This window comes from Taudactylus pleione, unplaced genomic scaffold (assembly GCF_031769625.1).
Source record: "Taudactylus pleione unplaced genomic scaffold, aTauple2 ptg000366l, whole genome shotgun sequence".
Classification (NCBI taxonomy): domain Eukaryota; kingdom Metazoa; phylum Chordata; class Amphibia; order Anura; family Myobatrachidae; genus Taudactylus; species Taudactylus pleione.
Window position 1 is genome coordinate 2928369 of NW_028284767.1, and position 15875 is coordinate 2944243.

The 15875-nt window shown below is 43.4% G+C and overlaps 1 protein-coding gene across 2 annotated transcripts in view; it reads left to right on the top strand.

Moving 5' to 3' along the window:
- LOC148508424 (sulfotransferase 2B1-like) overlaps nucleotides 1-14308 on the top strand; it is a 128698-nt gene extending 114390 nt beyond the window's left edge. For both annotated transcript variants that reach the window (XM_088444471.1, XM_088444472.1), the window contains exons 6-7: nucleotides 247-427; nucleotides 13947-14308. In XM_088444471.1, coding sequence (XP_088300597.1) covers nucleotides 247-427; nucleotides 13947-14056 — 291 coding nt within the window. In that variant the 3' untranslated portion in view covers nucleotides 14057-14308. The remainder of the gene's footprint in view (nucleotides 1-246; nucleotides 428-13946) is intronic.
- The last annotated feature ends 1567 nt before the right edge of the window (nucleotides 14309-15875 follow it).

A 15875-nucleotide genomic window follows, 5' to 3' on the forward strand; every position in this document is an offset into this window, starting at 1 on the left:
GGGGTCCCTAAACCTAAACCCGCGGCTAATGCTAACCTGTCCCCACTTACCTTTGTTCGGGATGCCAGCTGTGGGGATCTCGGTGTTGGAATAAAGATAGGTGTCAGTATTTCAATGCCTGTCTTTAATCCCAAGTCTGGCTTTCCACGTCAGGATTCTATTAGGTCCAATTCACAGAATAGTTTTGGTATCTTAGAATAAAAGAAAAAAACTGCTAAACTAAAATACATTTGTTCGTTCCACTAGGATCCAAAGGTCAATGTGATTAAACTCTGCAAGTTTCTTGGAAAAGAGCTGGATGATGCTGTAATCGATTCTATCGTAGAAAATTCCTCTTTTCAAGCTATGAAGTTAAATGAAAAGTCCAACTACTCTTCCATCCCTGACACAGTCTTCGACAAGAATTTTGGATCCTTTTACAGAAAAGGTAGAGTACAGGATCGTGGTCATTATGTGCATGAATGCTCCAGAATCTTTTGTAATTTTGGTATTAGATTTGCCTGAAGAAAAATGATAAAAAGAACTTTATCATGGAAACAGAACCATCTTTTCATCATTTGAATAATGGGTATGGTTGGATGCATATTGTCATGGAAGTTAACTAATGAGGCATAGCTTCAAAAGTAATTAAAGATCACTTCTTTGGTAGATGGATTCTTCCGAATGGTCAGTACTGCTGTGGATCAGGCAATAAAGAACTGGCTAAGGGATTATGGGGTATATTTACTAGAGATGTGTGCTGATCCCCATGTTTTGGTTTTGGATATGGATTTATCTTCGTGTTTTGGTTTTGCATAACCACCCTCAAGTGTTTTGGATTTGGATCTAGTTTTTCTGTTTTTAAAGTAAAACGTTTTTAAAACTGCTAAAATCATGTACTTTTTGCAATCCAAAACCTGAAATTTGGATTTAAAATCCGTATTCTGAACTGCAGGAAGATCAGAATCACAACTCAGATCTGTCAGCATCTCCTCAGGTGCACACTTGGATCTGTCTGGATTTGCGAAATGTGGGTGGATTTGGATTTCTGGAGAACCAAACAGCACATCTCTAATATTTATTAATGCATGGATTGTTAAAGCTGCCAATCATTGAAAGCTTTGACTGATCTAAAATGACAACAGGAATCAATGCTAATTTAGTCTTGTTTAACATTAGCAAATGACAACCCACCCGTTATTATATATATCTACCCGTAACTGTCATGTCTATATACTGTAGGGCAGTGGCTGTCAGACTCGGTCCTCAGGACCCCAAACAGTTTATGTTTTCTAGGTCTTTTTACAGAATCACAAGTGAAATAATTAGCTCCAACTGTGGATCTTTTAAAATGTGTCAGTGAGTAATGAATACACCTGTGCACCTGCTGGGTAACCTCGAAAACGTGACCTGAGGACCGAGTTTGAGAACCACTGCTGTAGGGTAAATATATTCCACCCACTTCAGAATGCAACATGCAAGAATATCTGAAATGAGTTCACATAGTTTGTAATTAGTAAATTAAGAAAAATGAGAGGTAATATTTAGCATTTAATAATTTACAAATTAAAAAGTATTGATATTATGTAAGTATGTGTAAAATCTCAGTGCATGCCCATTCATGTTTTGCATTAGTCTAGAGCAGTGGTTCTCAAACTCGATCCTCAGGACACCACACAGGTCATGTTTTCCATGTCACCCAACAGATGCCCAGGTGTATTCATTACTCACTGACACATTTTAAAAGTTCCACAGGAAGAGCTAATTATTTCACTGGTGATTCTGTGAGGAGACCTGGAAAACGTGCACTGGTTGGGGTCCTGAGGACAGAGCTTGAGAACCTATAGTCTAAAGCAGGGGTTCCCAACCACGGTCCCAGGGGCGTCTTAAGAGAGGAGGGGGCCCGTGTGCACTCCACGTGTGAGGCCCCTATCTCTCTTCCAGGTTGCCGGTAGCCGACTGATGCGGCTGGCCAGCCACCGAAGCATTAGTAGACTCCAGGCACTAGAGTGTGCCCGGAGTCTACTGCGCATGTGCAGAACGCGTGTTCTGAGCAGCGCTGACACCCGCCGCGGGACCACGGACAGGTAAGTTTAAAATAATATGGGTGCAGGGTGTGTGGTGCGGGGCACCCCTGGACCCGGGGGCCCGTGTGTCCCGCACACACTGCACCCAGGGCTGGCTCTAGGAGTGTTCGACCAGTGCAGTCGCACAGGGGCACACCCCTCCCCAACATCCTCTAGGGATGTTTGACCAGTACGGTCGCACAGGGGCGCACCCCTCCCCAACATCCCGATTTCAGTGGGACAGTACTGTCCCTCTGTTCCACCCGTGGGCCGTAGTGACCCCCGGGTGGTCAAATCGGGAGGTTGGGGACCCCCACTACCGCAGCTGTGTGGCGGTGCCGGACCCCCGGAGTGTGAATGGATGCCGCGCACGCGGCATCCATTCACTGACGGCAGAGGGCTGGGGGAAGCCCAGCCAGTGACGGAGGGCTGGGCTTTACCACCATCCTGATGCTATTTGGAGGCGTGCCATATTGTATATACACTACAGCATAATATAAAAGACAAATATAAACATTAATGGCAGAGGGCTGGGGGAAGCCCAGCCAGTGACGGAGGGCTGGGCTTTACCCCCAGCCTGACGTTATTTGGAGGCGTGCCATGTGGACACGCCTCCAAATAACATCACGCAGGAGGCGTGGCCTACGGAAATGAAACAACGCCCCCAATTACAAGGCGCTATGTACCGGGCCGGCACAGGGTGCTCAGAACCCTGGAGCCGGCCCTGACTGCACCCATTATAGATACTCCACTGCGTGGTCCTCAAGGTACACTAACAGTCCAGGTTTTAAGGATAGCTATACTTAAGCAATGGTGTCTTCAGCAAAGTGCCTCAGTTATTTTGGTTAAACCATCTGTGCTCAAGCAAGGATATCACTAAAACCTGGACTGTTAGTGTGCTTTCAGGACCGAGGTTGGGAATCACTGGTCTAGAGGCATACACAAATTTGTATATACACTACAGCATAATATAAAAGACAAATATAAACATTAATGGGAGGTAAAATACTAAACGCTATTCATTATTGCATTGTCTGGCAGTACCAGAAGCAGAAAACAACTGAAAACTCCACTTATACCTGCAGTTAGAAAGTTCTTGGCATTACAGATCCAGAGTAAATTTTTCAACAGTACAGTTGGTCCACCCCCTCAAAAAAAATGCAGCAATTGGATTGTGAGGACAGGCATGGAGTAGATCTGTGTTTCCAAGCTCTCCAGTCTGTACATTGCAGATTTTACACCTGGCATCTGCTGGGAAGTTGTCCTGTGCCCCTCTTGTTGCCAGTGTAGGGGTGAGTGAACACAATTTGCAGGTCTTCTCTGTACTCTTCTTGTTGGGTGCCATTTTGAGATCATTACGGCAGCTAGATTATTGATAGCATGCCCTGTGCCATTTTTTCCAGTTTTTTTCCTTAAGCCCAAATACTCTTATATAGTTATTAAACTCTGGCCCTGATTCAGACCCGCTCGCTGCCGGAGGCAGCTCGCAGGTCTGAAGGGCATTTTTTTTTTTTTAGTTCGGCCTTCTGGCTGCTCATTAAGCTGTGGCTGACCACCCACAGCTTTTGCGAGCGGCAAGGTGATGGTAGTGATGGTCGCGACCATCGCGACCATCGGGCTTGCGACGAGACTCTTGTGGTAGCCCCAGTGAGCTTCCGTCTCTAATAGAGCCGGAAGCTCACTACTGACATCACTCATGATGTCAGTAGGGCTGCCCCCAAATGGCAGGCGTTCCTTCGGGAACGCTTCCGTTTGGCCAGCCACCCCTCTCCCCACCTACAAAATGTGGCGAGCTGTTGATCAACATCGACAGCCGCCCCATTTGTAGCGATCCCCAGAGCAAGAGAATTTCTCTCTCGCTCCGGGGCTAGCGCACTGCCCGGCCATCGACCCGCTTGCGAGCGGGTCTGAATCAGGCCCTCTGTGTCCTGTGAGGTGAATTATTTGGGACTTGCAGTATGCAAATTGGGCCACATTTATTTATGCATGGTGGAACAAGCATATTGCTGCATGAGGGCATTGTATGAGCTTTATTGATCTTTTGACCCTATAACATTGAGGTGACATTGCTTCTATATGCTATATTGGAGTACTTCTTTTTCATTACAGTATTTCTGCACTGACCCTTTATACAGTATATTCCTGCAATTGGCACACATTCCCATGCCTCAGCAAAAGCATGGATGGAGAGATTCCCCTGCATGACTACCAGCAGCACACCATGCCCTTTACAACCCACATCTCCTCCTGTATCTGGTGAACAGACTTGTAACATGAGATCATAACTCCTGCAGGCATTAACACATGTGATAAAAGAGTGACAAGACTGTTGAAGTACAAACTGACATAACTGTGATTATCCATGATATGCAAAAAATGCAGGAGATAGTAGGTGTAACAGAAAATTCTATATATCCACATTAGAGGATGCAGTGCTTCTTTGAAGGGAAAAATACCACGGTGGTTCAATAAGTAAGGTAACAAAATATCTCACATGTGTAATGTTCTCTATTTCATTCTAATTTCCTGCCAGGCCAGAGCAGTTAGACCACTGCTTCCCCTCACAGCCATTAGACTGCGCCTCATATCAGTCATACTGTCCCAACATTAGTTCGGTCAAATATTGAGGTGTGTCGTGTGATCGTATTTGTGCATCTAAAGGGCACAGTAAGAGCTGAAGTCATCGCCAACTTGTAGAAGTGTAACGTCATATGATGGAAACAGGTTTAAGTTTGGTACACTGCGTTCGATAACAGCAGGACAGACGTTCAAGATGAGCAGCAATCCAACCGGCCCAGCACGTCCTCCACAGATTACAATTTGTGCTGCTTTGAAGGTCTGATTTAGAAGGACAGGCGCATTCGAGTTAATGATATTGCTGGTAAACATTCCAGTGGGTACTGTGCACAACATCGTTCATGAGCAGCCAAGGTACAGGAAAAAGTGCTTATGCTGGGTACCAAAGCAACTCATAGAAGTTCACAAAACCAATAAGATGGGATTGTCTCTCATGCACTTGACGCAGTACTATGAGGAAGGAGTGCACTTTCTGCAGCATATTGTTACAGGCAATTACATTTTGAGTGCATTATGTGACACCGGAGAAGAAATAAAACATCCATTACATGGAAACACACATCATCCCCACCTTGAAAGAAATTCAAAGCAACTCCATCATCAAAGAAGGTCATGGCGACCATGTTTTGGGACCACAAGGGCAAGCTTCTTGTTGACTTCCTCACCAAGGGAGATACTATGAATGCTGTCCATTATTGTGACACATTGAGCTAGGTGCATAGGGCGATTTGTCAAAAATGACCTGAGCTGCTGTGAATTGCTGCACGATACTGCCAGTTCACACTCAGCCAAATGCACGTGTGAGTTGTTAAGGCACTACCATTGGGAAGTACTAGACCATCCTCCCTAACCTTGTACTGAATGATTTCCATCTCTTTGGACCATCTAAGAAGTACCTGGGTAGTAGGTGATTTGCAAACAATGGTGAAGTTCAGCAAGCCGTCATGTCCTGGCTTCAGGCACTTGACACTGGTTTCTTCTATGTCGGGAAAGATGCCTTGGTGTACTGTTGGAACAAATGCTTAAACAAGTATGTGGAAAAATAATCTGTACCAAGGCTGTACTATTGATTACACGTATATATGTACGAGTTGAATAGATTTACACAATGAAAGGTCTTGTTACCTTATTTATTGAACCTCGTTTCTATACTGGAATCATTCTGTTGACCTGTAGTCAAAAGTTCACTGACACTGAACTGCTACTTAGGCAATAAAATGTTCCTAAGTCGCAGTTTAATGTCAGTGAGTTTTTGATGCAAAATAATATCCACTTGCTTGGTCTCCATGAACAGGTTGAAGGATCAAAGCCTAAATAATTCATAGAAAACTGGCTTGTACAACAATTTGGGATACATTTACTGTACATCACAATTCAATGTTGAAGGAGCATATTGCTTACTGCTCAAAATCTACCCAAAATGCTCCTTTACAGACATTTGGGGTGAATGTTTTACATAGTAGTTAATATCAATCTAAACTTCAGTTGGATTGAGTCCTTTTAATTCCATTCTGGCTCTCTTGTATGGGAGCTGGTTCTGGGCTGCATAAGAGGGATACTTCTATAGGACAAAATTAAAGGTTTTCTCAAAGGTACCTTAATATCAAGAGTAGTGCAGATCAATAAAAATATTAGGAAAACAGAGGGGTTTGTGCAAAAAAATGCTTCACTTGGAAGAAAAGTACATTGCTAGCCAGTCTGCTGTGAATATTTTAGAGTGACTGGTAGCTCATACAGAGTGAACAGATCACCGTCTAGATAAATTCAAATGTAGTTTGTCTTTTGTAACTCACTCTCAATTTGTGTAAGCTGATAACAGTAGGCTCTTTGACTATTTGGCTAGAAGTAAATCGATGAGCATGATCGTACATGAAATTGTAGATGGCCTTAGTGTCAGCCAGATGTTAACTCCAGATATAGAAAATGTTTTTCGTATACTTGGGAAGACCTTTTCAGCTTTTGTAAAATGTAAAAGGAGTGCTTGTTGGGATGTGGGTTCAGAAACAAATAGTGTGCAATGCTGATACACCTGAAAATAAAATAAACATATAAAACAAATATGGCATAAATGTTTATAGCTCTTTGTGGTGCAATTAGGGAGCTGGACAGTGGGGTATGCGGATTAAATATGCCTGGAGGACAGTGCCTTGTGCTCGATGTTGGAGATGCAGGGAACCTCTAACTATCTGTCTCGACTCCTACCTTTGTCACCTGGCATTGATCACATCCTCACTTGTGGCCGATGTAATGCGTCCTTTGTTCCCCGCCAGAGCTGTTCATCCTTCTAGAAGTGGTACATGATGTTGCTTTGGGTTTGATGAATGCCAATTTCCTAGTACCTACCCAACACATTTTATGCTATGTACTTTGTCAAGGATACTCTCTGTAGTGAAGAGTACATATTTATGGAAGAAATATAAAAATACTTTATGTAATTTTCTTTAAAAAATGGAAATCCTCAACCGGATCTTGGTCCACAGAGGCGGCAAGCACATGTTAGTTTGTGCATAAGTTAGTTTGTGCATAAGTTTTTCAGCATTGCATTTAATAATATTTAAAATATATGTGTCAAATAAAAATATATGTACAGATGTATGAGATGTTTAAAAGTGTGAGATGTTTAAAAGGGTTGAATAATATATGATTTATAAAAAGGCATTGGGTTTAATATCTATGTTGAGCCCCTGGATGTTAGAGTTCTCAATTCATATATCCATTTGATCTCTGTCTTTTTTAATTCAATGACTAGATCACCCCTCTCCAGTGGGGAGTCAGTTTTTGGATAGCAGTGAATTTCAATCTATTCAGATTTTTTTCATGCATTGCGGCTAAATGCTGGGACACACTGTGTGTTGTCCCTTTTTGCTGCTACAGTATATATGTGTTCTACTAGGCATGTCTTAAGTTTCCTTTTAGTCTGGCCTACGTATTGTAGGCAAGAAGGGCATTCTAAGGGAATCAATATGTAATACTGACAGACTGGATCCAGGCGGTCAGAATCCCGACCTTTCTGGATCCCGACAGGGTTAACATACCGACGCTTAGTTGTCGGTATACTAACCCTCCCCCCTCTCCCTACCCTAACCCTAACCCTCCCTCCCTGGTGCCTGAACCTAACCTCCATCTCCCCACACCCTAAACCTAACCCTCCCCCCTTAGTGCCTAACCCTATCCCTCCCCCTAGTGCCTAACCCTATTCCCTAACCCTCCCCCCACCCTGCTACTTACCTTCAGCCCAGTCGGGATGCCGGCACCGGGATTTTGACCGGCATCGGTATTCTGGAACTGGTAAGGTAAGTTTCAGTATCCAGACTGCCGGGATGCTGAATGCATACCCATTCTAAGAGGTAAACTACCTCTTCAGTTTTACAGGTGACTTGTTGTATGATCACATACTCCTTGATGGTCTGGTTAGACTTAAATTTCAGTATTGGTTTCATTGTTTTCTTTTCAACTGATCTACATCCCATGCAGTTGAGACATGCATAAGAACCCTTTGATTCTCTTTGAATGTTGTCTTTTATATTTTCTATAGGAATGAAGCTGTTTGTTAACTCTTGCCTCAAGTTTTTGGCATGTTTATAAATAATTTGCAGTTTATGTGGAATTATGGATTTGTGATCTTCATCTAGCATCAATACATGCCAGTGTTTTTTAAGTATTGCTAGAATTTGGCTATGATTGGTGCTGAATTGTGTGATGAAGACTATATACAGTTTTTTTGTTGTTCTTTTGTTTATGTGCATATTTGATCATTTCTGCTCTATTCAGTTATGTAACTTTCTTTATTTCATCTTCTAGAAGTTGATTTTTGTAGCCTTTTCTCAAAAATGTATTTTTTATTTATTGGCTTTGTTCTTTAAATGTCTCATCACTTGTGCAATTTCTCTTTATTCTTCTAAGCTGACCTCCAGAGATGCTATTTGGCCATTTCCTGTGATAATTACTGCTGTATGGAAGAATGTTGTTGCCATCAATCTCCTTTGTGTGGGTCTTTAAAGTGATTTCATTATTTTCTATGCTGATTTCAAGGTCAAGGAAGGTGACCTTCTCCTTACTAGTAGATGTGGTGAATTAGATTTTCACTGAACTTGTTGTTTTGCCAGATTTGCTCATCTTCCCACTTGACACTAGCAAATTTGTGTAACTGGGCACAAATGGTTTGCTCATGGTGGTTCCTTTAGTTTGGAGATAGAAATCGCCTTTGTACTAGAAATAGTTATTGTACAAAATGTATTACATCTGTTCCATGATGAAGTTGACCTGTCGGTTCGGTGTACAGTATATCTGTTTATGTGATTAAGTAATACCTTGTGGGATCACATCCTAAAGTATGTGAATACAAGTATAGTGACTTGATATCACTTGTACATACAGTTGGGTGTATGAGTTTTTCCATTGGATATCTTAAAAAATCTGCAAAATGTTTAGTTTCTGCACTATTGGTTGTAGAAAGTAATCAATGTATCGAGATAAGTTTATGGTGAGTGATCCAATTCCAGAGATGATAGATTGGCCTGGTGGCTCTTTTATTATTTTGTGGATTTTGGGTAAAAAGTTGGTATTTTGGGGATTTTGATTGAAATATATTCATATTATTTTTTCCTAATTATGCCCATTTTCAGACCTTCATCTAGTTGTAGATAATAACTGGGAGGGGGGACCCAATTTTATTTTTGAGCTCCCCATTTTCTGAAGATTTTTAGCTCCGTGCTGAGCAGTTTGGGGTTGGTTAAAGCTTTGGCAGGGGAACTCCATTCTGTCTGTCTCCCTGCTATGTCATTATCTATAAACCGGTGCTGGTTATAGAAAAATAGGGGGAACTCCAGGTCTGTTTTTTCCCTAATTTTCCTGTACTAAAATGGTCTCGGAAGTCTGGAACTGGTTATGCGTTTGCGGGGGTCCCCACACCATTATGTTTCTGATATTTAACCTTCAGTACACAGCACAAATCACACTGATATGTACAATCACTTTTGTGATCTACAGATCAGACATGATCTCTCTGCTCAAATTGCTGGTGAGGTGCCATTTCCACATTAAGATTTATGCTATAATTTCTGGGCACCGAGAAGTAAAAACTCTCTGTCTACTACTTTCTTTTGGATAGGATTGCTGGGGACACATTTAGTGGTAAGAATGAGGTTACACTGTTGAGATTAGAGGTTGGAGACATGGAAACATGCTCTGCAAACCCCACCTGCAGAGTCCGGCATATTGCATCGAGTGTACTGGACTTCAGTAAGGCTTTTTAGATTTGGCAGGAAAACCAACACAAATTGTCTGAAATGTGGAATGCTGGGCTCTGGCATTTGCTGTGGGAGGGCTCACAAATATTTTCATTCTGGTCCACTTTTAATTAGAGATGAGCGGTTCGGATTCTGTCGAACCGAACTGCTCCAAACACCGGGGATCCGAGTCCACTCGAGCCACGGCTCAGGTGTTCCTATCTGACTCAGATCCCACTTCGAGGCTGAACGCCATCCTCCGGACATTGGATTCTCACGAGAGTAGTTTTCTGTATAAGGCGCCGCGACCGTGACTCAGCGCCATTTCACTAGCACGCTGCGCACTGCTCTGCTCATTAAAGTGGCTGTGTCCAGAATCACAAGTGGCTGTGCTGGTAAAGTGACTGTAGGGGGCACACTGCATGCTGATGTATGCTGCGCTATAATCTGCTGATTAAAGTCCAGATTCACAAATGGCTGTGTACAAGGCATGCTGATGTATGCTGCGCTGTACTCATGCCCATTTGCTCCAGTGTAAAAAAAAAAGTAGAATCATATTATTAAAAAAAATCTGTGTATACAAGCACCTTGACTCATTGGTCTGTAGCCCACTGTGTATACAATTACTGTGACTCTGTTGGCCATACTCTACTGTGTATACAAGCACTGTGATTCCTTGGGCTGTAGCCCACTGTGTATACAAGTACTGTGACTCTGTTGGCCATACCCCATTGTGTATACAAGCACTGTGACTCATCGGGCTGTAGCCCACAGTGTATACAAGCACTGTCACTCCCATCGGACTGTAGCCCACCGTGTAAACAAGTACTGTGACTCTGCTGGCCGTACCCCACTGTACAGGGCCATCTCTACCTATAGGCTAAATGGGCAGTTGCCCAAGGGCCCCATGATTCCAGGGGCCCATTGCCGATAGCACCCCTACCCCCCATCGCATAGCTGCCACCGCTGATAGTCCTGCATGGGGAGGAGGCAGAGGTGGGTAGCAGCTGCAGAGTAACACACAGCACAGGGTGTGAGAGTTGCAGGGAGAGAGAAGCTGCACCGTTTCCCATCACGGTGTTCTGGGAGACTGCTCGCACATACCAATCTACATGCCATGTCACAGGAAGTACTGTAACTTTGCTGGCCGTACCCCATTGGGTGGGTGGGAGGGCCCAAGGACAATTCCATTTTGCACTACCTTTCTTTTCTGCCACTGCTGTGTGATAATGTTTCATAGATGTGCTTTAAACTGCGGTGTCTGTTCCGCTGCTCTGTCACTTAGTAACCAGTCAGCTCACTGCAGCCTTTGGCCAATAATGGTGAAAACAATTTTGTGAGCTGTGAGGTGGTCTAAATTGACTGTAAATGACTGGAAATTAATGTTATTGAGGTTATTAATACTCTAGGAACAAAAAAAGGCCAAATTATGTGATTTTAGCTTTTTTTTGTACATTTTTGTAAAAAATCCAAATACAAAACCAGCCACAGTGCTTTGGCAAATCCAAATCCAGAGCCGGACACTGAATCAGAGCCAAATCCAAATCCAGCAAAAATGGTCCAGCGCACATCCCTACTTTTAATAGATATATAGCAAGAACAGGCATTTACCTCCCCTTACTGCCCACCTTGATAAGTATTTTTGTATAGCATATTAAAGATTCTCTTAACAGCATAGTTGAACTTTATGACAACACATTGCTTATGTAGGACAAGGTCATTATCTCCAGGCAACAATGGATTCTTAAGCTCCAACCACTAAATATTTGATTTTGCTATCTCTATAATTGCACATGAAGATTTTGGGCTTGATTCAGAGTTGCACATAAAGGGCCTAATTCAGAGGTGTATGCACAGCGAATGCCGGACGTAGTGGAGCAAATTTTTGCTGCTGTGCATGTGTGTAAGTTGCCCTGCACATGCTTCCCCATTATGTGCCTGCAGAGTTGCAGTTCTAATTTCAGGCGCAACTAGAGAAAAGTGTATGTAGTTCATACTCAGACGGAGAAACTGCACCTACTGTACATATTCGGTGGTGGCTGCTAGTGCAAGCAAACATGGTCCATGCAGTAGGCTTATTATAGGAGTGTCTTAGGTGTTTCAATGTACTGTAAGTGGCCTCTTTAACAGCCGCACAGCCGCAAGCACAGGAGGCCGTGGTCAGAGAAACTGCACCTGACACATGACTGGTGAAATCAAATCAGTATTGCTGTGTGGATGGATGCTGAAAGTTGATGCCTCAGTCCTTGAACATTCAAATACACAAATGTACATATTGGATTTGCATAAAGTCGCAGATGGCCGACCACCCAATAGACGCGACTGAGGCCGCTTCTGCATCCACCTCTGAATCAGGCCCAAAGTCACAAATAAAAGCAAAGATCTGCATGTAACTGTATTCAGGGTCAGCCCCATCTATGCAACTGCACTGCCCCCATCCATCTGCATGTGTACCAGCCATAACCCTGGTACAAGAGAGCCATCTGTACACAAGAGGATGAGACCTATCCAGCAGATGGCATTCTAGAAGATTAAATTAGTCTTTTGCACTTTAGGTTATTCAAAATATATAGAAATAAATGACTGTGGCTTGTTTCTGCTTAGAATGTGACATCATATAATTGCAAAGGCATAATTCACAAATATGAAAGTTGGTTTCAAAGACTACAAGTTGAGGCATTAAGATGTTGTATCTGTTCTATAACCAGTAATGGTGGATAGGTCTCATGAGTCACAGTACTTTACAAAAGTATGGGCTACTACCAGGGCCGGCGCCACCGTTAGGCAGCTGCTTAGGGGCGCCGCTTACTGCCAGGTTTTGTTAGTAATGGGAGTGTACTACTGCTATCTATAATGGCCGGCCCCTGCGTAAATTCTGAGTGGCGGCCATGACACTTGTAAAGCCAGCCGCAGCCACCGCTATGTCTAGGCACACAGTGTATTACTTTAATGGCCTGGCCGCCCCTGTAATGTCTGAGCGGTAGCCGCGGCACTTGTAGAGCTGCCCGATGCCACTGCACTATGTTAGGGATAGACAGTGTGACTGCAGCATCAGTGCTGCACACGGGGCCTGTTTCAGACCTGCTCGCAAGCGTTTGAGCACTCACGAGCGGGTCGATGGTGTGCTCTGCGCATGCGCAGCGGCCATACTGCACGTGCGCAAGTCCCGGAGTGAGAGAGAAATTCTCTCGCTCCGTGGCTCACTACAAAAGGGGCGGCTGTCGATGTTGATCGACAGCTCGCCCCGTTTTTTAGGCATGGCGGGGTGTGGTTTCCCAAACTGAGGTGTTCTCATGAGAAACGCCTCCCGTTTGTGGGCGGCCCCACTGACATCACCAGTGCTGTCAGCGGGAGAGCTTCCGGCTCTATCAGAGCCGGAAGCTCTAATAGGGGCTTGCAGCCACAAGACCCTACCACAAGGGTCTCGTCGCAAGCCCAGATGGTCGCGATGGTCTTGACTCCTCACTCCCCAGCCGGCCCCATCAGCCGCAGCATCAGGTGGCGGTTCACAGAAGAAGTCGTGTCAGTGAGTGGCCGTCCGTCAGGCATCAGTGATGCCAATGACATAACCAGGGGTGCCGGGAGGGGGGGGCGGGTACAAATTACCCGGGCTTGCTGGAGGGGCCCAGCGGTGGCCCGGGTCCGGTAAAGCTCCCTCCCCCCCCTCTTTCATCACAGCAGCCTAGCACACGCTGTTTGCTGGGCTGCACTGGAAGACTGCTCGCGGTTGCTATGAATGTAGGTGATACTAAAATAGGTGATACTAAAACTGTAGGTGATACTAAAATAATGTGAAAAGGGTGTGAAAACACCCTTTCACTTTATTTTAGTAAAAATAACGTTAATAAATAGAGCCCATAGTCTTATTCATTGTGTGCTGAGTGATATCACAATTTACCTAGGAATCTGCAAAAGTATGGGCTACTACGCTGTTATTTGTCAATGTGCTTATCTGCCCCCCCACCCAAACAAAAAAAAATACTGGTATCTGCATTACATGTAGAACTGTAGTGAACAGAACATCAACAATATCGATTGTACAATATGAACTTTACCAATGCTTACACATTCACGTAAAGACATTTTCTTCTCATAGGTATCTCTGGAGATCATAAGCAATATTTTACTCCTGCTCAGGATGAAGAGTTTGAAAAGATTTACAAGGATTGTATGAAAGGCGTCAACCTTTCCTTTCTAGAAATCTGAAGAAAGTCAGCAATTCATAAGAAATCTCTTCTCCATGTTAGAACAGTATAAAATGACAAATTGGGGAAACTTTCACAATGGCTGTTTACAATCTGATGTGTAAAATGTATCCTAGAATGACATGTTGTAAAGGCACATGAGATTTTGGTTTCTGTTTCAGTATATATCTTTCATACTTACAGTATAAGTACTATTGCAGTAATTTTATACATTTTCATATATATTAAATTCTTTTACTCAAGCATTAAGAAAATAAAGAAACACATGTATATAATAGTTTTTGGTTTTCTTTATAGGGTGATAGTATAAATGTATATAAGAAAAATATAGACAGTCGTGACTAGGGTTTTATGTCTTTAAAGGGTTTGTCAACTTTTTAACTGCCAACGCTGGCCTTATGGTCTGTTTCTTATGAGAAGAAAGGTGGTAGTCACTCACGGCCGGATTAAGGCTTGTGAGGCCCCAGGGCAACTAAATTGTGGGGGCCCCCTTCAAGCCACACAGAGCCGAGCTGAGCTTATATCCCCCCTCCGAAAGACCCACACGGAGGCCTCCCCCCAGGCCACATGAAGACAGGGGCATACACTCACACATACACATCAGCAGCATGCCCACACTAACATATATACACATATTGCCCCCTCTCCCCCTTAGAAAGCTGATGCAGCAGCACTGACTGTGCTGCTGCATGCAGTAGAATAGACGCGACCACAGAGCCTCCTCCCGGAACAAGTGCTGCTTTCACCTGTTCTCGGCAGGGTCACATCGACCCTGTGTGGGGGCCCCTCTGTGTGTGGGGGCCCCGGGGTGACCGCCCCTGTTGCCCCCCCCTTAATCCGGCCCTGTAGTCACTAGTACATTAAACTTTTTTTAATGAAAATGTTATTCAAAGAATAAGTAATAATGTACAAGATACCTTCACCGAGGTTCAACGTCACAGCAACATACTACATAGGCCTGATATGTCTAAATCACACACGATGAAGACACATTGAATGTTGAAGATTGTCAAAGTGTTGATTAATTGAGACTCATAAACCTGTCAGGCTCACGTTGTAGCTCAGATAGCAACCAACCAATTTCTTATCTGCAGTTACCGCGGGAGAAAATACACACACATACAGTTGTATGCATGAAGTATATCTGCATTTTATTGTACTCAATACGTGGTATTTATAGGTTAATTTAACATAGAGTGCTATGGAACTCTAAAATCTGCCTACTACGCACTCATCTCTGGCTAATTTCCTAACCAATTATCTTATAGTGTATTTCCCAATTAAAATATATAAAACAAACTAATAATTGATACATTCCAATAAGCACATGTCAGAAATTACATATTCCCAGAAACTCAGTAAATCAAGATCTTGCATATTCCCAGAAACTTTAGATAACAGTACAGCTGTGTGCTCGTTTCTGCCTCTACAGAGGTAATATTTCGCAAATTTATGCAAAGGGTCCCTAGAAAGGTTTTTAGAGATATATGGAATATATTTGTCAGCAAGGACTTTTCAGTGCGTTTTTCCAATCTCTCCTTTGTTTGTCTACAGAGAAATTCCAAGATTTGAATTAACCTGCTGTGTTTCAAGAATATCACAAAATGCCTCTATATTAACAAGATTGTGTCTCTGATCAAGATGGCATCAAATCCTGACTTGAAAAACTTCCCTCCTTTTTATTCAAATCTGAGACATCTAGCCTACCTAACTCTTGGTTCCACCTCCTATGCATCTGGTCCCTACTTCACACAACAAGTTATCCCTTTTCAATGAGGTAGCTGCATGGGCAACATCCATTCCCATTCAAGACCATATAT